The sequence below is a fragment of the Suricata suricatta genome, chromosome 3 (genome assembly GCF_006229205.1).
Source record: "Suricata suricatta isolate VVHF042 chromosome 3, meerkat_22Aug2017_6uvM2_HiC, whole genome shotgun sequence".
In the NCBI taxonomy this organism is placed as follows: Eukaryota; Metazoa; Chordata; class Mammalia; order Carnivora; family Herpestidae; genus Suricata; species Suricata suricatta.
Genome location: NC_043702.1, coordinates 125,323,779 through 125,348,462, shown reverse-complemented (window position 1 = coordinate 125,348,462; position 24,684 = coordinate 125,323,779). Strand labels below are relative to the sequence as shown.

Below are 24,684 nucleotides of genomic sequence, written 5' to 3'. Positions count from 1 at the left end.
CTGCTCTGCTGTTCCCTTCTCAGAGAAGCCTTCCCTGACCGTGCCCTGTAATGTCAGCATGATTTCTCCTGCCCTGTTAGCTCCCTTGCTCCTCACCTTTTATCTTTTCCATAGCAATGGCGTCTTACCACATGCTGATCCAAACACACACAAATGCATATAACATTATCATCCATTAAATACTGTATAATATGCATTATATGATACACTATATGTGATACACAGGTTCCCTGCTATCTGAGAGTAGAGTCTTCCTAGGTAAGCTCCCTGAAGCTGAAATGGCATCAAGCAAAGAAGCAATTACCATTAATTTATATGGAAAATTTTTGGAGCATTCCCAGACCCCAAAAAATAACCTCTTAGCCTTTTCTAATACCTTCTGGCACACCTCGCTAATGGATGCACAGAATACATTGAGATAAAGCACAGATGCTCACAGACACAGTTCAAAGCTCCGGCCCTCGGAACTTGATGCTGGGATGCTGAGCATCATTTCCAGGAAGGAGCTGGGCACTGCTGTTCTCCCTGCCTGGCATGCACTGCCTCTCTGATGGCTCACTGCAGAATCAATGCTGGCTGCTATTTTTGCCTTTTACCTTATTTCCCAAATCCTTTTCAGACCTCTTCCTCAGTGCAAAGTGGCATAATGGAAACTTACAAAACGCAAGAGGTACCTGCACCCAATTATTTTTACTATTTATTTGGGTTTCCTCCCCCAATGCACACATGCACACATGTTTGTGCAAACACACTTGAATGCAACTTCTGTGAAGGGAGGAAGCAGAATTTGGTAGGTACTCAATAAATAGCTGTCAAATGAATGAAAAAGGAACAAGTATACCTCCCAAGTCCTCCCTGCTCTGGACTCAAATGCCAAATTCCTCCCTGTGACAAGACTGAATCCTTTCAACATCCTGGCCACCCAGGAGCCATCAGTGATCAGTGCACCACACAGCAAAACAGCCCCTTGCTTGTCCTTTATTTTCTGTATCTTAACTCATTAAGCCTAAATTTAAAAGATTTTGGAAGTTGCAAATAGCACAGTGTTGACTGACTCATAGCAAGTTTGGTTATTTACTAAGATCTTAAGTGTTTTTCACACATAAAGCCAAACTTTCTCTCCATAAATATTTTTGTAGTTGTTTTGGATCTAAGTGTAGGACCTGACATTTTGCCGTCTTCACTTTCCCGTCACTTGCCTTCCTTTCCATTTATAACTTCATCTCTTTTTTCACTTATTTATTGAGTGTCTACCATGTGCAAAAAAGTTGCATTGAAGACAGTGAGTGTTCTGTGGTAATTTTATAGTTTCCGGTGGCGGGGGTAGAGCTATTTGGCAATATCAACGTGGGTCAGACAGACCAACTTTAGTTCAGTGAGAGAGATAGCCTTCAGTGTATGAGTGAGTGTCAGGAACTGGTGGCAGAGGCATTCCGGGAAAGCTTTGGGTACAGGACAGAACTGGTCCTCCAAGGAGGCAATGGCCGGAGCACCTGGAATGGAAAGCCAGCAGCACCTCGGACTGTGAGCCTCGGAAAGAGTTTACAGCCATGCAGGCAGTTTGGTTCAGGCATGTCACTCCATCTATCCCCAAGGGTGATTCACCTCATCTGGATGTGACCAGTGGAGCACAGCCCCGCACATGACTCCCCCTTCTAGAACAAGGACAGGCTAAGTTTGGGCTTTCCTGCTATCCACTAGTAGGAGAGACTTCTCATGTGTTCCAGTGATTTCAGGGCAGTCCTTGGATTGGGGAAGACTCAGAACAATTATTCTACTTGTCTGCAAACCATATTTATTTCACTGAATAATTAGCAATTATTTTAATTAATGCCAGGTACTAGCTAAACATTATACAGGTAATAACTCAACCATCACTATAATTCTATATGATAGGTACTGCTATCATCCCCATTTTATTTTTTTAGGTTTACTTATATATTTTGAGAGAGGGAGAGAGAGGGAGAGAGAGCGAGCATGGAAGGGGCAGAGAGAAGGAGAGAGAGAGAGAATCCCAAGCAAGCTTTACACTGTCAGTGTGGAGCCTGACACAGGGCTCAAACTCACGAACCATGAGACCATGACCTGAGCTGAAACCAAGAGCCAGATGCTTAACTGATTGAACCACCCAGGTGCTCCAATTCCCATTTTAAGGTGGAGAAACAGAGGCAACCAGAGGTTAAATAATCTACCTACAGCAGAAAGCAAAGGAGCTAGGTATGAACCCAGACAGTTTGGCTCCAGTGTCCGTGATCTTAACAGCTCTACTCTCCTTCCTCTTTATATCAGAAACAGGGACAGATTATGGTCCAATATATAACATCAAGGTAGCTGAGTAATGAGGCATGGATTAAATTTGTTTTAATGTTTATTTATGTTTATTATTTTTGAATGCTTTATTTATTTTAGAGAGAGAGTGTGTGTGTGTGAGCAGGAGAGGGTCAGAGAGAGAGGAAGACAGAATATGAAGACAGGCTCCAGGCTCTGAGCTAGCTGTCAGCATAGATTACAACACGGGACTCAAACTCACAAACCATGAGATCATGACCTGAGCTGAATTGGACGTTTAACCAACTGAGCCACCCAGGTGACCGTGTTTATTTATTTTTAAGAGAGACAGAGTGCAAGCAAGAGAGGAGCAGAGACAGAGGGAGACCCAGAATCTGAAACAGGCTCCAGGTTCCCAGTTGTCAGCACAGAGCCCGACGCAGAGCTCAAACCCATGAATGGAGAAATCTTGACCTGAACCAAAGTCAGATGCTTAACCCACTCAGTCACCCAGGCGCCCCAAGACGTGGTTTTTATACTAGTCATTAATACAGATTACTTCTACTGAAATCAACCCTCAGACATTGTCTAGCTGAGAATAACGAATGGACAAGAACAGTGAATAACTTGAGGATAATAGGAGGAGATAAAATAACTTGAAGAATGTTTCAACCCTTTGCTCACTGGGCAGTTACTCATTTATTTATCTGCTTATTCACCTTTCCATGTATCCACTCATTCATTCAACAGCCACTCACTGAGCACGTTTGCTGCCCTAGGCGCACATCAAATGCTGCAGAGAAGACTTAGTCTGACCGGAATTGATTTAGCAGTCCAGGTGGGGAGAAACAGGCAAAGGAAGCACAGGTGTAGTGCAGGAAATGCTGTCAGAGAGGCTCCGTGAGAAGTGGGGGAGTTAACTTAGCCTCACTGGGGAACAGAGGAAGGGATAGGAGGGAAAAGGCAAGAGGAGAAGGCTTCATGGAGGAAGGAAACTTGGATCTGACCCTAGAAAAACTTTCTAAATTCAAGATTCCTGGGAAGATCCAACAAGAACACAATTTCCAGCAGAGACCACGGAGAACTGAACATGCTTCTCAAGGAAGGAGATGGAGCATAGCAGTCAAGAAGACAACTTTTGCAGTCAGTCAAGTCTGCATTCAAATCTTAACCTCCGTCATGAGATGGGGACAGTCACCAGGCCCCCTTGTAGGGCCCCCCTGAGGGCCAGGAGGATCATGTGCAAGGTGCCCAGAGCAGCCTGGACACTCGCACATTCAGATGGTGTTAGTCGTCCTTTGTGCCTTCTTCTCAGACTCAGAGCTACCCTTACTCAGTCTTTAATCTTCTTAGAAGCTCTAACACTACCTTTAGAACCAGAGTTTGTAAGCCTCTTTCCTCTTTCACATAGAGAATAAAGAAGGAATATAATTTCTGAAAACTGATTTGCATTATAGTAAATTTATCGTTCTCTGTGGTTCTTGGTGACTAGGTAATCAGCAGAGGAGCTAATTCATTATTTTAGCAATTTAAACAGGACCTCAGAAGAAAGGCACCCTGTGGTCACAAAGCACTGGGACTAAACTAATGAGAAGATTAAAAGAAAGTTTGGCTCATACAGTCCCTGATAATCACAAACGTACCCTAGGATTATTAACAACCACAATTACCTGGAACTATATTATCTGCCTGGTTGGTTATTCTAAAGTCAACTTGTATTGAATACATGAGCTCAGAAGAGTTAATAAGTTATTTTGAAGTGGCTGGCAGGGACCCTTGCTAATAAATATGTGGGAAAATATGAGGGTACACCTGAGGCTCCGTGGTGCCCTTCATCTTACTTCTCAGCCAGACGTGAAAGGAGGCTCTGAGCTCTCCCTGGAGGAATAGCCCATTTGGCAGCCTTCACAGGTTTTCTTTGCTGGGACCACCTATCCACCATGGGGACCAGACTCATACATTCTAGATAAGTCTTTTGGGAAATCAAGATGTCCTTCTGCAGAAGATGGCCCCCTCTCTGGAGCAAAGCTCTAGGCTTTTGGTGACCCTGGTAGCCATTGTCCCTTCCCAGCCTCCCCATGGAAAATCTTAACCACCTGTTCTTTAGCTTTGTAGGATTGTGCCCTGCTGTGGCCTTGGCACAGCTCTCAGGGGCCATCTTCTTCCGTGGTTTCTCTTGCAGATTCCTGCAACTCGGTGGTGTGCTACAGGCTGGTCTCGAACCCAGAGCTCTGGCTGAGAGGATGGGGGTAGACGGGGAAACGGTGGTCCTGAAGAACATGCTCATTGGGGTCAACCTGATCCTTCTGGCCTCCCTGCTCCAGCCCTCCGAGTGTCAGCTGGAGGTCACCACCAAAAGGGTCCAGGGACAGGCAGTGGAGGAGGAAGGAGGTGTTGCCAATTACAACGCATCTGGCAAAGAGCGGCCGGTGGTCTTCAACCATGTGTATAACATTAACGTGCCCCTGGACAGCCTCTGCTCCTCTGGGCTGGAGGCCTCGGCTGAGCAGGAGGTGAGTGCCGAAGACGAGGCATTGACAGAGTACACGGGCCAGACCTCAGACCACGAGAGCCAGGTCACCTTCACTCACAAAATCAACCTCCCCAAAAAGGCCTGCTCGTGCGCCAGCTCGGCCCGGCTACTGCAGGAGCTGTTAAGCCGGATCGAGATGCTGGAAAGGGAGGTGTCGGTGCTGCGAGACCAGTGCAACAGCAACTGCTGCCCGGAAAGCGCGGCCACAGGTAGGATCTGGGGGCGGGCGGGTGTCTGAAGGGGAGCAGAGGGAGCCAGGGGACAGTGCACCGCGGAGGGAAACGTGCCCTCGTCTGCAGCTCTCTGTTCACATGTCTCTGTGATCTAAATGCGGTCCTTCCCAGGGGGATCTGGGGCAGGGACTCTCTCCACTGCTCAGCCAGTTTGAAATACATTAACCTGATTTGGGGGGGATGAGTCAGGTAATGGCACATCAGTTCAGCACAGCACCTTGTGTGGTGAGCAGGGAATTTGATGTCTGTCTTCATTCATCTTTGGTTTTCTCAGGCTGTGGAATTGATATCTATCCATGTTAACCTCGGGGACAAGACAATGCAGGCGCTCTGTTCTCTCCGTCACAGCCTCTCTCCCATCTAAGTCAATGATAGTCATTAAGGTCTCAGAGGGCCTGTCCTTGTCTTCTCCCGCAAGATAGAGGTCTTGGCCTCCCTCCACAGACACACACACGGGTGAGCACGCACACACACACACACACACACACACACACACACACACCTTCTCACACATGCACAGACACACGTACTCACACACAATCACAGAGCTTATTCCATTCTCCCAAAGGCTGAGTGTCCAAGAGATGTACCTCTCTCCTCACCCACATCCTGACTGGAAAGACTTACCAGTTACTAACTTGGCCTCTCTGGGAGAAGTCTACGTTCAGAGCCAGACTCCCTGAGTTCAAATCCTGGCTCTGCTACTTACCAGCTGGTGTTTAAGCAAGTTATGGAACTAGCCCATGCCTCCCTTCCCCCACCTAAAATGCTGATTACACTAGAATGGCAGGAGTTATTTAATATAAGATTTGGGCTCTCCAGATGAAAGTGTGGCTTCTGGTAAGCACCACATAAACAACAGCTATTAGCTGACCCTGAATATATAGAAATTGTGTCAGTCTCCCTTTGTGCTCAGTCCTCTCACTGATGGGCATCGTAGACCCAGGCCATTCATTCTTTAATGAGAAGAGAGATTTGTCTTTACTGACTTGGGTTCTAGTTTTCACCTTTACATGGTCTGATATGTCAAGGCCTTCACACAGAAGAATGGCCTGCATGTCGAGGGTGGCAGACACGCCAAAGGTAGGGGAGGCTTTTGAGTAGTAAAATATTTCACAAGTTTTCATACTTCTTTCTCTTCCTTAAAACTAAAACTGTAAATAAACAATTGTGAAGCAGAGAAGAGAAAGTCCCATTGTTCTGCTTCCCATTCTTCCCATTCTTCCGTGAGAACTTTCAGGCCAATTGCCTTTTCAGCAGAGCTGAGGAATATGGGGAAAGTCATCGATGTTCATGGACATGAACTCGGGGCAGTGGCTGAGTGGACTTTCTGCCAGCCTCCCCTCAGGCTCCCTGGCAGATGTGGAAAAATCTACAAGTAAAAACTGTGTTAAACAATGTCAGTGTCCTTTCAGACCATGGGGCTACGTAAAGTGGCAGAATTAAAAAGGGATATAACTTGACTCCACGTCCCCAGAGCCAAATGCAGAGAAGCATGCCACGCAGGTACTGGGCTTGTGTTTGCTTAATTAGTTTATTTGATTCCTGCTAGACAGATAAATCAACCCCTGTAGTTAGAGTGTAGTAAAGGCTAGGACAGAGATATGCAGAGAATCCAAAAAGATCACAGCGAACAGTAAGTAAATGAGACTGAAGTTATGGGAAGTCTTGGAAGTTACCCTGGTGCTGAGTTGTGATAAATGAGCAGTCGGAGTTAGATGATGCGAGGAGAGGGAGCAAGATGGGTCTGTAGCACATATGAACCTTACCCTGCGTAGCCAACTCAGTGCTCAGCCTACATGCCCTTGGGTCTCCATCAGTCCCCACAGTCAGCTTCTGGGCATCTTTGTCAGGGACTATCCTTGTCTGAGGGAACTTCCTTGGCATGCCAAAGAAGACAAGCATTTACACCACCCCAGGACAGCCCTTAAGCCATAATGAGGTGGACCTGCACTGTGGCTGGAGCATCCTGCAGGATTAGACCCACGCTTTCCTCCCTGGGACTTTGTTCATACAGGCTTAGGCTGTGGCTTGGCTCCTCCCTCCCTCATCTTCCCCTCTCCCTGACCAGTTTCTCCAGGGAGCACTTTCTCATAAGTCACCTTGACCTAAGTCCTGATCCAAAGGACTACTTCTAGGGAACCCAAGCTAAGACGCACGGAAAGTAAGCTCCTGGGGGACAAGGGGCCAGATCTCATCTATCCTTGCCCCCAGCAGGGAACCAGGCACAGACAACCCAGATTGGGGGAAAATATTTATGCAACTGGTTATGTACCAAACTAGGTGAAGCTTCACTGTCAGTAACATTCTCTGCCCAACCCCTCCGCCCCCACCCCCCCCACACACACACACATGCACCACTTACCGGAGGTGCCACTGCTGCCCTTTGACCTTCTCCTTGACCATTCCAGGACAACTGGACTATATCCCTCACTGCAGCGGGCACGGCAACTTCAGCCTCCAGTCCTGCGGCTGCATCTGCAATGAAGGCTGGATCGGCAAGAACTGCTCGGAGCCCTACTGCCCCTTGGGCTGCTCCAGCCGGGGCGTGTGTGTGGATGGCCAGTGCATCTGCGACAGCGAGTACAGCGGGGGCGACTGCTCGGAGCTCCGGTGCCCGACGGACTGCAGCTCCCGGGGGCTCTGTGTGGACGGGGAGTGTGTCTGCGAAGAGCCCTACACGGGCGAGGACTGCAGCGAGCTGCGGTGCCCCGGGGACTGTTCGGGGAAGGGGAGATGTGTCAACGGCACCTGCTTCTGCCAGGAGGGCTATGTGGGTGAGGACTGCGGCCAGCGGCGGTGTCTGAACGCCTGCAGCGGGCGAGGACACTGCCAGGAGGGACTCTGCTTCTGTGAAGAGGGCTACCAGGGCCCTGACTGCTCAGCAGGTAGGAAGGGAGGTAGGAAGGGGAGCTTCGTGGGGCGTTTGGCAAACTCAACGGAAGCAGGAAGATGGGAGGGACGGTGTATTTTCACGCAAAATAATTCCCCATTGGGTTATGCTCATTTGCTTTACAAGAGAGCTGATTTCTTGAGATGATCACAGTCGATTGAGGCGGATTTAAGGAGGGAAAGGGCAGACACCAAGAACAGTCAAGTTTGGCTAAAAGTTGGATCTTACCCTGGAGGCTGGAACAATGACAATCGTAATAAAGGTGACAGCATTCCACTGTCCTTGAGGTGGAGGAAAGCAGAAGGTCATGCCACGGGACTGGCTGCTCTCTAACTCAGAGGGCTTCCATGAGCTCCACCTGCCCCCAAATATGTCCCTCACCTGTTGCCACATTACAGGGACATGTTCTTTTCCAATGCTACTGCACAGACTAACTAGTGCTGGTTACTTCAGAACTTATGTATCGCCAGGGTTTACTCATTTATGCAACGATCCAGTGTCCACACAGGAAAAAAAGTCTTTATAGGCAAGGAACGAAATGTAAACAGGAATAAAGTCCTAACGGCATCAAGCAACAACTCACATTCTCACGATTAGTACAGAATATTACAAGGCTGTGACTTGCTTTGTACTAGATGACCTTGAGCAAGTTGGAACCAGCCCCATTGGAAGTCTTACCTTGGGGAAACTGATACTACAAAGGTGATGTCCTAAAACAAAGATCTAAGTCCAACAGTAAGAACAATATTAATATCTCGCTGGAGATAATTCTCTTCACCTGAAGTCAGATTATTTTCATCATCTCACTTTTATTGCTCCTCCTCTTCTAACGAAACCAGTGACTCTTGCTGATACATTTTGTTTTCGTAGCAGGTTAAGTGACTCATCTTGACCTTTTCCACTTACGATCGAATCTGTAACCGTGGTTCAGATTGCCCATTGGGAAGATTTAAAATAAAAGTAGTTGCAAACAAATATTTTTAAACCTTCTGATTGGTTGTCCTCTGGAAGATCAGCTTCGGCAGCTTTTTGTTCTTCAGCATCACCAAGGACCCCCACCCGGAAAAACAGTCTAGTCAGACAAGGTTCCTGCACCTGTGACTTCCACTTAAATCCTCTCAAAAGATCAATGGCAGTAATGAAAAACAAAAATAAAAAACCAAAGCAATAACACACTGCCTAGGAAAAAAAATCTTTTCATGTTCTTCATTTTTTCCATATTCAATTATCTCATTGAGCCTCCCAATTTTGTTTACTGAACCGAAATATCTTTCTAAAAACACAAATAGCCATTACGCCAGTTGTTCCAAAGGAAAATTCAAGCAGAAGTTAAGCCCTGTCCCTAAGTTAAGCCTTGTTTAAATCCAAAGACAGTAGGTAGTTGCTGGGAAGGGGAGGCTGGAACATGGCCTTAGATTCCATCCAGGACAAGACTCCATGAGGCCCCATCAGAGGATGCTAGGGGTCAGCTTGAGCCACTGCCATGGATGGTTATTCTGTGGTCCACACGCTTCTTAAGAGAATCGATCTTTGCTAGGTTGTACATACCTGCCATGTTCTTGACCCTGCTTGTCTATGAGACTGGGTCAATTTGCTTAATCTGCTCCTGATTCAGAATGAACAGGAGATAAACCCACCTGGCCCCTTAGGGAACACTTAGCAGCTCCTGGCATAACCACAGCTGGGTTGACTCCAAACCATGAACACACGTTACCTCCAATGCATTACCTCTGTTCTGTTTGAAGAAGGCTTCCGGAGGCCCGGATGAATTACTTTACAGGTTCTCAAAGCATGTGAGTAAGGACAGTTGCATAACCTCCACCTGTTTCTATAGCAACCCTGGAGCCACCACTCGTTGCAGGAGGTGCTGCTCTCAACACCTGCCTTTCAAACCAAACACCACAGGTCTCTTCCAGAGAAGTATCTAGGTCATTATCTAAAGTGCTACTTTGCTTGCTCTTTGTAAAAAGGCTGAGGGAGAGGGGGCTATTTTCCCACCGTTTGCCATTTCTGGCCAAATGCACACACCACAGTGTCACTGCTTCTTCTGCCAGCAGGAGTGAGGATAGGAGGGAGAACAGGGAAGGTGAACTCGTGGAGAGCCACAAAATATACCTCTGTACGTGTCATTCTTTTCTCTAGAGCTTGGATTCAATTGAATAGTGTTGACATGGCCACTATATTTGACTCTGAGCCTTGATCTTTGCTCATAGCATTCCATGGGACAAAATCTCAACCTTTCCACCTCTGTTCTCTGGCTGTGTAAAGATAATAGAAGAAAAAAATGCATGAATATAAGCACTCAAAACAGGCTGTAGAAAGAAGCTACATTGGGCTTCTCATTTTACAAATTTAAAAAGCAGCAGTCCAGAGAGACAGAAGGAATTTTCCAGAGCCAGACCGCTAATTAATGGCGGAGAAAGAATGAGAACCCTGGTCTCCTACCAACTTCTAGCACTCTTTAATCCTCTCCGGGATGCTAAGTAGAGTGGAATTGAAAAATAAAAATTTTAAGAGCCACATGCATAAAGAAATAATCTTTTGATAGGGAAGCTGAACCCTGTCAAATGAGTTTTTAAGGTGTGAGAGGTGGAAGAGAGAAGCCCGTTAAACCATTTGTCCACGTCGGCCCCCAGTGAAGGAGGTTAGCACAGGATCTGTCCAGTGAGCTGGCCTTAACTCCCTATGAGTCAGCAGGATTAAAGAACCACCAGAGCAGGGACTTGAAACAATCCAGATTGCCGTTCTCTGGACTTCAGTCAGACCTGCAGAGATCCATCAACGTCAGCCTCTGCCTTTGCCTGTACTGCAGCCAGCCCAAACTTTGGTACCTGAAATTACTCGCTCCTTGGAGCAGGACACTTCGTGGAACTAACGCCAACTGCTCTCACCACATATGTGCACAACTGAGGCAAGATCTAAAAAGTAAACAGCATGGAATCTTTGCGGACAAGCAACTGTGATTCTTCAAGCCACAGTTTATTCCTTGTTCATTGCCTGCTCTTCCCCAAAGTGCAAAGTCAGAATCCCAAAGAAAAGACTGCAAACACTTTGTTTCCATCCTAAACTCATTGAATCAAGGCCTATGGTTCTTCTACAGTGTTTTCAAATAATTCAATACCATTTCATTTTATAAGAATTACTGACACCCAAGTATATAGCTGCTGCTAAGTTATAGAATGCATGTGGTGGTCTTGGCTTCTTCCACTGAGCCACGGCCCCCAGGAGCACTTCACCACAAGAAACACCATTGCTGCTTTCTCATCACAAGTGAAGGCAGTGTTTACCATCAGGCTCAGGTCTCAAGATAAAAAAAACTTGCCAAGTTAAGCTATCAAGATTTAAAAAATCCTTCTATATCCCTTTTACTTTAAATCCCCAAATTCTCTGCTTGGATCTCTATATTTTCTGGAATAAGGAACCAAAAAGGAATACACTGACTTGTCCCAAGCACTCTAGGAGTCATTTATGACTTGAAATTTGGAATGACCATTTCTAAGACTATGACAGGAGAAGTCTCACTATGGAAACCTGGAATCAATTGTGCTGAATCACAAGAGGCAAGCAGTAGAGAATCCTTTTTAAAATAAGTTTTTTGCCTCTAGGATAAGCACCAGTCTGGAATTCATATCCTAAAGTATAGTCTGAACTCTCCTTTACTGCAGTTTACTTTAGATGTCGGTGTATAAAGGGAAAAAAAAAAAGGCATCTGGCACAATCCGTAACCTGTCTTACAAACTGTAGGGGAAAGAACTCTAAATACAGAAGAATCTATTTTGACCCAACTCTCTGACAAGTTCTTAGCCTGGGTCTCAGTTTTTCCACTTAGAAAGTTGGAATAATTATCTCTACCCAATCTACCTCATAAGGCTGCCATTAAAGGACTTTTTAACATTTCATTTAGATGGTATATCTGAACATGTTTTATAGACTGGGAAATGCTGGGCAAATATAGAGTAATAATTGTTTACTGGCTAAGAGGTTCTAGAGCCATTATGCCTGGTTCAAATCCTAGCTTCTGTGCTTGCTGGCTGTGGGAGCCAGTTTCCTCATCTATAAAATAGGGGTAATAATAATATTTATCTCGTTGTGTTGGTAAGATAATAAAATGGGATAATCCGCACAAGAATGGTTGGCATTGTGCCTGGTATACAATAAATGCTCAATATAATCATGCAAAGCACTGACACATTCTATATGTAAACTCATCTTCCCTTGGTCTGGGGGCTGGCATGTGTCATACAGGCTATGCCAGAAATCTTAGCGCCCTTCAAAACTTTAATAATGTCAGCATCAGAAATGATATAAGCTTATAAATGATCATTTAAAGTTTAATTATTGAAATCTCATTTACATGTATTTAGTCTTATAAATTAAAAAAATGTTTATTATTTTTTTGGTTTCAGTCAGCATTTGCCATCTTCAATCAGAGAGAGCTCTGCTTTCTATACTGTCTTATACAATGGATAGTTTGGGGCAAAAAGAGTCCAAGTAAATGCCCAACACTGCAAATATCGGTTCCTAATTTCCATCCCATGAGTCTGAGTTAAAGGGTTAGTCATTTCTGCCTCTGCCGAGAAGCTGGGGGCACATGTGTGAGCACAAGAGTGTCTCCACTCACACGATCCTATGAATAGTAGCTGGCTCAGTCCTATGCCTTTGTGGGGGTGAAAGAGTGAGAACATTCAGAGAAGAAACTCAAAGCCACTCGCAGCTCCTAAACTAACTACAGTCTTCATTACATATAAATCTATAAGTTAATTACAACTATTTAAATACTGTCCCAATTTTTTTATTTAATCTCTGGGCAGGTCCTATGATAGGCACACCCCCAATTAGTCTCAAAGTTTCAATTACTTAATACTCACACTAGTGGTGAGTCTTTACTTCCTGAAGGAACCATACATGAAAGACCATGTCAGTGAGGTTTATTCTTGGGTGATGCTTTGAGTAACATTTGGAAGTGGAACAAGAGAGAAAAAGCAAAGCCCTCAAGAATGCTTCTTTATCATCATCCCCAAGACCAAGGCTAATAAAAATTACTTTAATACAAGTTACATTTCTTTCAAAACTTAGTCTCTTTTTAAAAGGGAAAATAATATGATAACGGGTTGTTGAATGCCATGGCATCCAGGACTTATTGTTTTGGCTTCTTTTATTTTGCAAGATAACCAAGCATAAGCCTTTATTCCCATTTGCCAAATGAAATACTGGTTCCCAGGGTAATCTGGTGACATACACTGATTACATTACCAGAAATGTTGGCCAGTGGTATGCTGTTAAATATGTAACAACTAACTCTCTAAGGGAAAACATTAAAAACCTGGCTTTGTAGCATTGCCAGTGGAAATACTCCTTCCACAGCCAATGTCAAAATACCACATGACATACATCACTAAACATGGGGTCAGGAACAGTTTTGCCATAGAATACAATTATACAGTATTTCCACCAGAGAGGTACAACACACGTAAACTAGTTCAAAGACATACCTAATAGTAAACCTTAGCAAAATAACTTGAAAGTGAGGAGTTTTGAGTATTTATTACTCTTGTTTTTAACCCAATTTACTTAATTGTAAATTTATAAAATTTAATCTTTAACGATGGCTATATGTAACAACTGTCTTGAAAATTTCCTGAAAATTTGACATTCAACTTTCACAAGCCAGCAAAAGCGAGCTCCAGCACACCACTAACTCAGGGCCCTATGGAGATAGAAATACTAAACAGAAAAGACAAGCAACTGCCCACAAAGGGGGTTATAAATCACTCCAAGCCAGTGAGCGGGTTAGAACATACACACAGGCCTGTGGGGTGAGATGTGAGGAAGAAAGTTGAGTCGAGGATGGGGAAGGCAGTCCTCTGAGCTCATGCTATCTGTGTATTGCCTCCCGGTAGTTGCCCCTCCAGAGGACTTGCGAGTGGCTGGTATCAGCGACAGGTCCATTGAGCTGGAATGGGACGGGCCGATGGCAGTGACGGAATATGTGATCTCTTACCAGCCGACGGCCCTGGGGGGCCTCCAGCTCCAGCAGCGGGTACCTGGAGATTGGAGTGGTGTCACCATCATGGAGCTGGAGCCAGGTCTCACCTACAACATCAGCGTCTACGCTGTCATTAGCAACATCCTCAGCCTTCCCATCACTGCCAAGGTGGCCACCCGTACGTAACATTTCCCCATCCTACTTCATTTTTCTTTTCTCCTACATGAGATCATGGGCATTCATGATAGTAGTGTCTTTTCTTCATTCTTCGGGGACGCCTGCAATAATCATTGTTCTTGAGGGAAAGGGCTCCCACCAACGTGATCCACTTAGGAAGGGGTAAATCATTAAAAAAAAGGCACTTCCAATAAAGAGAATTTCCAAATGCAGGCAGCTCCCATCAATTATAGAACCAAAAGGACAAAAACCAATTATTGAGTTCTGACTTGTTATAAGCTTGAGTCTGATTAGAAGTCAAAGAAAGTATGAGACTTATACAGACTTTGAATCTAGTTAGGGATTCAAAAAGAGGAGATATGAAATAGGACGTATAATAAGCAAGTGCTAAATGGTATGTTACAGATGGTAAGTGTATAGCAGAGTGGGGAAAAAAATCTTATTTAAAACCACACTGACAACACCCACTTCTCCTCAGAGAGAAGTGGCATAATTTCTTCATGGTCTTTTGTTTAGCAAAACACAGTCCGTTTTGATTATAAAAGTGGAAGCTCTAGAGTGCAGTTTAGAAAGATTCAGTGGAGAGAAAGGGAGGTGGAGACAGAGGCAGAGGCCAGTTAAACTGCTCTCCATAAGCAATAGTTTTTCTTTTTTCTTTAGAACAGGGAAAAATTCCTACAGGTGCATATCTGTATTTTACATGTATTTTATTTAAGCACAGAAAAAATTTTTAAAGCTTGCAAACCAAGTATTGACATTGGCTACATCAAAGAGTAGAAGAAGAAGAAGAAAGGAAGGCACTGTTACTTGTTTTCTTTATACACTTCTCATTTCTTTTTCTCTTAAAATTTTTTAATGTTTATTTATTATTGAGACAGAAACAGAGTATGAGTGGGGGAGGGACAGAGAGAGAGGGAGACACAGAATCCAAAGACAGGCCCCAGGCTCCAGGCTCTGAGCTGTCAGCACAGAGCCTGACGTGGGGCTTGAACCCACAAACCATGAGATCATGATCTGAGCTGAAGTCGGACGCTTAAGTGACTGAGCCACGCAGGCACCCCACCTTCTGATTTCTTAAATCATCTTTTCCAATACTGCTTCTTCAACTCTCAGACACCAGCTGGGTGACTTCCAATTCCATTCAATTTGGACCCCATCTACATGGAGTTAGTGTCATATCCCACAGGTTAGTGCCTGCATCTCACAAAACTGCCCCGTCAGGTGCCAGTCACCAGTCCAAAGTTGTCCCCAGCACTTCTGATTGACCAGCTGTAATTCAAGAGGTTCCCACAACCCTTCCTTAGGTTCGATAATTCCTTAGAAACTCACAGAACTCAGGAAAGGGCGTGAATTACCAGTACTGCTTTATGATCAAGGATACAACTCAGGAACAAGCAAATGGAAGAGATGCAAGGTGTGGGGATGGAAGTGGAGTTTCCATATCCTCCCTTGGCACATTACCTTCCCAGCACCTCAATGTGTCCACCAACTTGGAAACTCTCCAAACCCTGATAGAGATTTTTGTGGAGGTTTCCTTATGTAGGCATGATTGACTAGATCACTGGCCATTGGTAATTAACTCAGTCTCCAGCCCATCTCCCCTCTCCCTGGAGGGTGGAAGATGGGGCTGAAAGTTCTGATCTTTTAAACTGTGCCATGGCTTTTCTGGAAACCAGTCTGTAGCTATCTCACAATCATACAAAAGATATTCTTATTGCTCCGGAGATTCCAAAAGTTTTAGGAGCTGTGTGCCAAGAACCAGGGGCCAAGACCAAATACTTTTTACTATGTTGCACAGAGGTTTTAGAGGTAGCAGGAACAAGAAGTAACCACAAAACAGAAGCCCATGGGTCAGCAAATGGGACTTATCACCAAATAAAGGATAAGAGATTTCAGTAGGTCTCAAAGGACAAGATGGTATTTGGATAACAAATGCTATGAAAGTTCCGAGAAGGGCTCTCCCTTCAAAAAAAAGGAAGAGATGGTTTTGAAGGCGTCATGGACTTGAATCATACTCTGAAGGACAGGGACAGGCAGAGAGGAAAGGATGTAAGAAATCGCCCCATTCCCTTGTTCCAAGGGACAGATCCTGTTATAATACTGGATTCCCCCTATGAACGCTGACTCTGTAAATATGCCTATAATTATCTCTGTTTATATTTGACCTTTTTTTTTTTTTTTGAAATTCCTCTGCTGCCTGAGAACCAGTTTTAAATATCTGCAATGATTGTGCAGAGAGGCAGGTCACCATCTGCCGCTCTTCCCACCTTGCTCTGGGATGAGTCACCACAGCAAGTGGCTGGCCTGACTCCCAGGAGTCTCCTCTCTGGTCCACGTGCACATGCAATGATGAGGTTTCCATCCCCCACAGCATTTATTATGCCAATTCAGGGCATCCCCTCAGGCAGGCTCCCAGGTGACAAGGACAAAATCATGTAAACTTACCTGACGTGCCTTCAAGTGGGCTCAGAATCAGACCTGCCTTTCAACCAAGAAGCACTGAGGAAGCTTCCAAACAGGAAGGATGAGAATCTGTCAGTTTTCCAATGGAATATCCCACGAGAGGGAAAGCTAAAATGGGAGCAGGCTCCCTGGAGAACTGAGAAAAGTCATGCTGTCGTATTTCAGGGCTGGTAATTGGAACTCCATTAGGACAAGCATACCTCCACCTCACTGAACCTATGCATGCCCACGTGTGTGTGTGTGTGTGTGTGTGTGTGTGTGTGTGTGTGTGTGTGTGTAAGTGCACGCATGTGTGTGGACGGGGGTAGGAAAGGGGGTGATTAAAACAGGAATTAAAAATAAGATAAGTGAGGCAAATGTGAATGAAGGAGATGAGGGACAAATGATGAGAGAAAAGAGAAAAGAGGGAGAGAGTGGAATGAGAGGAAAATTCCCAGTGTCCACCATTGTCCTGTGTGTGTGCCTTTGCTTCTCTTATGTACGTGAAGTGGAACTTGTAGACTGTCCGAGACTTGGTGATGTAAGCTAAACAGAATACTCAGACTGCACATCAGATGGCCAAGAAAAGCTTTCTAGCCTTAAAATGAAGTTGGCTTGCTTCACATCTTTAGCCAGTCCTCCCTGTACCTCCCTCTTCCCGGGTGTGAAATGGAGACATTTCATTGCCTCTCAGGAATCTTTAGAGCCCCCAAAGATAGTGTTCAATTCTCTGAGAAAGGCATCATATTAAATACCAAGATTTGCTACATTAGTAAGGAAAGGATGCCTTTCATCACCTATTATGCAATAGAAAGCATTCAAAAATTATTAATTAGATTATGTTTGTTAAGCTCACTCAGGTACTCACCAATACAGAGCAGCACCAGGGCCACAACAGAGCAGGCCAATCCTGTCCGTGGGACCCATGGTGCTTGTAATAAGATTGGGATTGCCCAGCAGACCCATGGTGTGGAGGGATTGCATCCAGGCAAAGACCCAGGTGATGCTCTTTGTCCCTGCCAGGAGTAGCCATGACATGGTCATCCATATTGCTCTTTTCCAGATCTCTCTACCCCTCGAGGGCTACACTTCAAGACGATCACAGAGACCACTGTGGAGGTGCAATGGGAGCCCTTCTCATTCTCCTTCGACGGATGGGAGATCAGCTTCATTCCAAAGGTAATGCCCACCTGTCACTCTGCTAACCAGTCTTATGTGGAGTATTCAACTTGGAATCAGGGGCTGCAAGGGGGACACTACCCAATATCTCTTTCCATGCCACTAAGAATGCAAAGGGACCTTTTGTGGTGTCTGTGTTCTAGAACATGTCCTTCACAAAAGCATGATGAGGACTGACTAGCAAGAGTGGCCCTGAGTCTACCATCCTGGCCTTGGAGGACAGGATGTGGGACACCAATACCATGCCCAGCTCTCTGCTTAGCTCTAGCGTTTGGCAGGCTATGATTTTAACGAGTCTGAAAACCAAAGCTTCAAAATGCTGGCCCTTCTCTTTAGGACACAAGGAAAGCCAGACTGAATCAGTCACACAGCTTCATTTCATGCAGAAGATCCCCCAACAGTAAGCTTGTGTGTCCTCAGTCTCTGAAGGTCAGAGGCATAATCCAAAAGTACCTTTTGTAACCTGTTAATTGAGAAGATTTTTTCCTTAAACAAATTACGTTATTAGTTTTTGAGTTAAAAAAGCATCCTGATCCCTTCTTATTCTTTAAAGTAGTATTTAACTTTGTTCATCTAGAACAAACTTCTCCAAATTGCCAGAGGTGCCTGCCCTACTTCTGGTTTTCCAGAATTTGTTGATCCTACTGATATTCTCCTTAACTCTAGCACTCATGGGAGCATAATGTTTAATCATATGCCTTATCCCCATCTTGATCTTTCAATATCAAATAGCATTTTTTTCAGTCATTCATCAGACTTAATGAGAGATGACATATATTTGGCTAATAAGACCGTGATTCACCATTATTTTACTTCAAAATTCTTGGAGGCATGGACTGTTGGAGTCACAAAAGACCTTCAAGTTCACAGAGTCACAAAGTCTGAGCCTTCATTTTACCATCCATCGAGTTTGGGTTTTTTTTTTTTAATGTTTATTTATTTTTGAGAGGTGAGGGAGGGATGGAGAGAGAGGAAGACACAGAAACCGAAGCAGGCTTCAGGCTCTGAGCTGTCAGCACAGAGCCTGATGCAGGGCTTGAACCCATGAACTGTGAGATTATAACCTGAGCCAAAGTCCGATGCTTAACTGACTGAGCCACCAAGGCATCCCTACATTTGGTTTGTTTATAGAGACTAAGATTCAGCAAACTTAAAGAACATTAGCCAACCCTCTCTGTACCTTAGAACCTTAGTTAGCTAGTTGGTGCCAGGCTTAAAACAAGAACCCAGATGTCCGCTTCCTATTGCAACATTCTGTCCACTAAACCAGGACTTCCCTTCTATGTGGATGTAGTTGTGTCACAGCAAGCTAAAGATATGTGAGCAGGCATTCTGTACAAATACCTTCTAATATGTCTTATCTGCATTAAAATGGCCACTAAAGTAAGTATAGTAGGCAACTGGGTGTATAACAAGGCAGAGAAAATCCTATCACCCTGATCTGAGGCAGAAAAAATACTGTACTAGGTTTACCTATTTTATATCTAAATAAGACCGTGGCCAGGGCATGCCAAGATCAAACACATGGCCAGAGAATAACTGTGTGATCCATAGGTTGCAGCCACTGGCTGAGGGAGAGAAGGGTATGGAAGGGGCACAGGGGTATGTGTCACATTGATTTATAGGTATGGCTATAAATTACATATAGAGCACTGTGGTGACATTAACAGAGTCCAAAGAATAGGGACGAAAGCAGTGACACAGAGAGTCTCTTGTCCCCTCCATTTCCAGGGAACACATAGAAAATGTATAATAATAGACACCAACAGATAGATAGATGATCCTGGACCCAAATCATCAAGTTCATTTTCTCATTTCCTCATTTCCTCATCCACTGATTTGTCTCTTTCCTCTTGTCTTTGTGTTACTTCTGTTCCATGCTTCCTCTTTCTCTTCTTTGTACTTCATAGCTGGTTGTATCACTGATTCCTAACTCATCTGGGTGAAGAGGAAACAGGACATTAAAAGATTTGCATCCAGCATAACACCATGAGAAACTCCAGATAGAGCAAAATAATAGCTCCACCTCATTCAAAAACTGGAAATGACATAGTGTGGAAAATGTTATATGTTAAGACGTTCACAGACGTACACAGGCATAAGTATACTCTTCTCAAGAGCTAGGGACATGCTCATCCTAATGTCAAAAAAATCTGATGGATGTTAACTGTAACCATCAAACATTGAATCTTTGGCAAGAGTCAATCGACATCACCTTATGACCAATTTGTATTGGCAAACTCAATAGACTAAGGAAAGGCCAAAGAAATGTTCTTGGAAATTGATTTTCCATTTGCCAAATCCTCATAGAGTGATACAATTCTTACTGAGTCTACGGGGAGTTTTTCCTGGCCCGAGATGTTCAGCTGTCAGCATCAAGGGAATAGATGTGGGCCCCATTTTTAATTCACAATTCACCATCAATATTTCACACTTTTCTCTCCCAGTGATTTTCTCTTTTGCTTTTTCTGCTTCTCCCTTCCTCCCACCCTCCAGAACAATGAAGGAGGGGTGATTGCTCAGCTCCCCAGTGATGTTACATCCTTCAATCAGACAGGACTAAAGCCTGGGGAAGAATACATTGTCAATGTCGTGGCTCTGAAAGAGCAAGCCCGGAGCCCCCCTACCTCGGCCAGCGTCTCTACTGGTGAGTGCTTCTGAACCTTCTTCTATACCTATCCATTAGGTCACTCTGGAGAAAGGACTGCAGATTGCTCAAGAAGTAGAGAGAGTGAGGGTGCTAGGTTTTCTCCCAGAGCTGAAGATAATTTGGGTACTTGGAGATGGAGCTACCCTACCAAATACTTGGCTGAACATCTTCCCTCTTGCTAATCCTTGTAAGCATAGAAATCTGGGAGAGTATTGTATGGCGGAAATTCTCTGTTAAGATTTCCAGTGTATTTCTTCTGATCTTGAGGAGGCCTCATTTGCCACCCCCTAGTATTTTGTGCTTTGGAACCACCAAGAACTAACTCATTCTTGTCTATTGTGAGATTTGGAGAAAGTCACCCAACCCTTCCCAAACTTTCCATCATTTTCTAAAGATGAACAACAATACCTCCTTCTTTGAGTTGACATGAGAATTAAATCAGAAAAAGCACACAAAGTGATTAGCACTTTGTTGGTGAGAGTGAGTGCTCAATACCCAATGTATAAACATGTCCTCAGAGAACACACTTAGAAGTGAGAGCAGGCAGAAACAAATCATTCAAAACCAGTAAGTGTGGGTTGGGTCACTGTTTAAGGTGATGACTTAAGTTGTTTATTATTTCATCCCCACAGTTAATCTTATACAAGACCATTGTTTCTAGATTTGGTTTAGTAACTGTGCCGTATTTTGCCTTATTGTTTTCTTAGCTAACAAAGGAAGGTCAACTTCAATACTGTAAATTAACAATTATGATGCATATGCATGTGCCCTCCCCAAGAATTTCTCAAAAGCTACAAAGAGCATCTGGTGTCATTTTTGGTTATCATTCTATTGATGGGGCAGCTTAGACTAGAAAACTAAGCATTTTTTCCTTTTAGTTAGGAGAAACTGAGATAGATGAATATTGGTACAGCTTTATTTTTCATAAACTGACATTGACACCTAAGAAAGCCAGTCATGAGTTTAGGACAAAGGCCAATTTGGCCAGCAAAAAGGAACCACAACACCATGTAATGAAACCATGTTTATTGGATTGGTGATTCATATTTTGCTAATTGGATCCAAACTAAAGAACATCAGGTGCTGAGGCTTATGCTCACTCTAGAAAACATTGGTTTTAAACTATTGTGGTGTTAGATTATGTTCCATTAGAGCACTAGGGCTCCATGGCAGTGACTCAAGGCAAGTATGAAGGAGAGATTAGAGCCTCTGATTACACCCACACCCATGTCCAACCCAGCCTCCAACCAAGGCAGCTTCACATGTTTTATATTTTGTTTAGTCATTTAAGATTTTGTTCTTCAAAAGAAAAGAATATTATTCTGCCCACCAAAGGCTTTAAAACTACTGTCCTGCTGCAAGTATGTTTTAGAAGAAACTACTCCATAGTCACAAAACCTACAAGTACTCTAGAAATTTGTTCAGGTGCCAGTGACTGGAGTTTTCCCACAACTCTGTCCCAAAGGTTATGCTGAAACCTACCATGTGCAGATACTCTTCCTCTGGGAATGAAAGTTTCCAATCCCCGAGTCATTCCTGTGAACTGATATTAAAAAAGCATGGATGGAAAATAAAAGCCTAAACAAAGAAGATGGTTCAGAAGGGCAGAGAAGAGCATTACAGCTATAGAATGTTCCTCCTCTGGACTCAGGAAGACAGCCTAACCCTGCCTCAGTCTTCTACTCAAACCACGTTTTTATAAAATTTGCCATATTTTTTGGTTTGGAAGTGCCTTAAGATTCAAATTCCAGATTTAAAAATCTGTGGTGATGCTAGGCAGATTTTTTTTCAATTAAGAAAAATGTCCTTGTTAATAGCTTGGCATTGCCTACAGAGTCATGAAGAAATGGAAAGAAAAATATTTATTCCAGTTTAGTTTTTGAGTAGAGCATGTATTTGTTCAGAGATTAGGACCTAAATTGAAAGCAAGCTGATACCAACTTGAGTGGAGTAGAGACACCACTACTAAGTGGCCAACAGAAGGGCAGAATCCAAGAGTGGCTACAGAAAAGATGGCTGTCTCCAAACCCTGTCCGCTGTCTTCAGGAAACGATTATTTAATTATTTCCTTCTGCTAAGGTCTGACCTACACCAGCCCCTCTTGTGAAGCTCTGAGTCCTTATAGACACTCAGACTGGCTTCTTCCAGGCAGACCCTCTGGGGAATGCAAATTATAAGACCTCCTCCAGCTAGAGCTAGATCTGTGCTGCGGATCGGATCATGTTCTAATACAGACAATCCATTCTGATTAGGATCTTGGAGATTTGAAGAGTTGGAGGACCAAATCTTTACATGGTCATTTGAGTTTCTGTGACATCTTTTCTTCATTTTTCTCAAGAAGCTCCAGCTCTTTGAAATGCTTCCCCTTCTTTCACATAGATACAAAGGATATGCATTCATTTCTTTTACTCAACACCCATTTCCTGAGTATCTATGGTTCGGACTTCAGGCTCTATGCTTATATAGCAGCTAGAAGACCACTTTTCCCATTTTGCTATTAAATTAAATGTAAAAGGCCCAAGTTACCTGAAATCATTAAGTTCAGCATGCTGAAAACATCTGGATGTGTTTTGTTAAATCATATTATTACTCCAAATATGAAAAACAGAACTTCATTTGAACTCCAAACCAGATAGCAGTAAAATGGCCTGGTGATTTTCATTTTGGCTGATACTAAGCCAAAAATCCTAAGCTGGTTAATAGAGAACAAGACTGGGCTAGACCCAGAAAAAGGGTGGGGTGACCAGCAAAAGATTCTGATTGAGAAGCTCAAAGTCAGACTGAGTCCACCCTGAGGGGGACCATTTTGGAGACAGTAAGAGGTGGTTCAGTGTGAATTGGTTTAAAAAAACAGTCCTAGTCAAGATGCTCTGGGAACAAGGAAGGAAAACTTTCTTATATTATCTAAAGCAAAAAAGAGAGTTTACTGGAAGGACAAAGAATATCTTCTAAAACCCTAGGACCAGAATTTATCTGGGTGTCATGAAAATCTGGAACCAGAAAATGGAAAATCAGATTCATGTTACTCTCTCTCTTTCTAGAAGCCCCATGCAGTCATTCATTTCTGCCTCTCTATATATATTTGTTCCTAAAATTCCATACCAACTCCAACATAAGTGTGTGTGTGTGTGTGTGTGTGTGTGTGTGTGTGTGTGTGTGTGTTGAAGAGGGAGGTCCCCACACAAAGCAATTCTCTGAGACACCAGCTGGGCATCCTATAATTAAATGCAATTCTGACACTGTCTACCCAGAGACAGCAGCAGATTCCATAGGTCCACGGCTCGGTTCCACAAGACTGCCTTCGACTTCAGATGCCAATTTCTTCAAGTCCAAGTTGTTACCTGTGTTTCTGACCAACTAACAATAAATCAGAGGCTCCCACCACCCCCTTCTTGGGTTAGATTAATTTGTTAGAGCTGCTCACAAACTCAACAAATCCATTTGCTCACAAGATTACTGGTTTACTACAAAGGATATTAAGGGATACTAATCAACACCAGATGAAGAGATACACAGGACAGGGACCTGAACACTTTGGGGCCCAGCTTGGTGCACGTGTAGCCATGAGATTCTGGTTCCCCAACCTGGAAGCTCTCTGAACCCAGTCCTTTTGAGTTTTTATGGAAGATTCATTATACAGGCCAGCCCTCTGATCACAGGGCTTACTACCCAGCAGGCAGCCCCTTCCTCAATCATTAACATAACAAAAGGCACTGTCATTCTTATCACTTAGGAAATTCCCAAGGTTTTAGGAACTTTGTGTTAGGAAGAAACAATAGGCCACCCAAATATGTGTTTATTATAAATCACCCTCTTCCTTCTTTATTCCCTTCCCCCTCCTTTTTCTCTCCCTCTCCAGATCAGATGTTTTCTATTTGTGTGTGAACATGGTAGACAATGGTCACACCAGCCCTGGCTCTACATGTTCCCAAACCAGCTAACTAGAGAACCCGAGTCTCTGGTTTCAATTCCATATCCTTGAAGAATATTAACATTAATATTAATATTAATCAGCTCCAGCCAGAGGGGTGTAGTCATATTATAAATGCAAACATGGACTCTGAGCCTACTCTTTGAGAAGGAAGTGAGTAATTCAAGGACACACATTGGCCATGCGGACCTGCCATGACGAGTTGAGAACACCATTCTCTACTGTCCTCACTAAACTCTTTCTTTTTCTATTTCCATTCTTCATTCTCTTCTTTTTCTCTACCCTACCATTGTCTAATTCAGTATGAAGAGGACCCCAAGTGGGTGCTGGAACCGAGGAGAGTGAGCCCCCTGGGAAATCAATGAGCTTTTCTAGCTCACACTACCCCACAG

General features: G+C 43.9%; 1 protein-coding gene across 1 annotated transcript in view; it reads left to right on the top strand.

Moving 5' to 3' along the window:
- Positions 1-4,456: 4,456 nt before the first annotated feature.
- Positions 4,457-24,684, top strand: part of TNR (tenascin R) — a 92,297-nt gene continuing 72,069 nt past the window's right edge. The window contains exons 1-5 of the mRNA XM_029935119.1: positions 4,457-5,010; positions 7,446-7,922; positions 13,828-14,091; positions 17,596-17,711; positions 20,208-20,358. Of these exons, the coding sequence (XP_029790979.1) occupies positions 4,512-5,010; positions 7,446-7,922; positions 13,828-14,091; positions 17,596-17,711; positions 20,208-20,358 (1,507 nt within the window). The 5' untranslated portion in view covers positions 4,457-4,511. The remainder of the gene's footprint in view (positions 5,011-7,445; positions 7,923-13,827; positions 14,092-17,595; positions 17,712-20,207; positions 20,359-24,684) is intronic.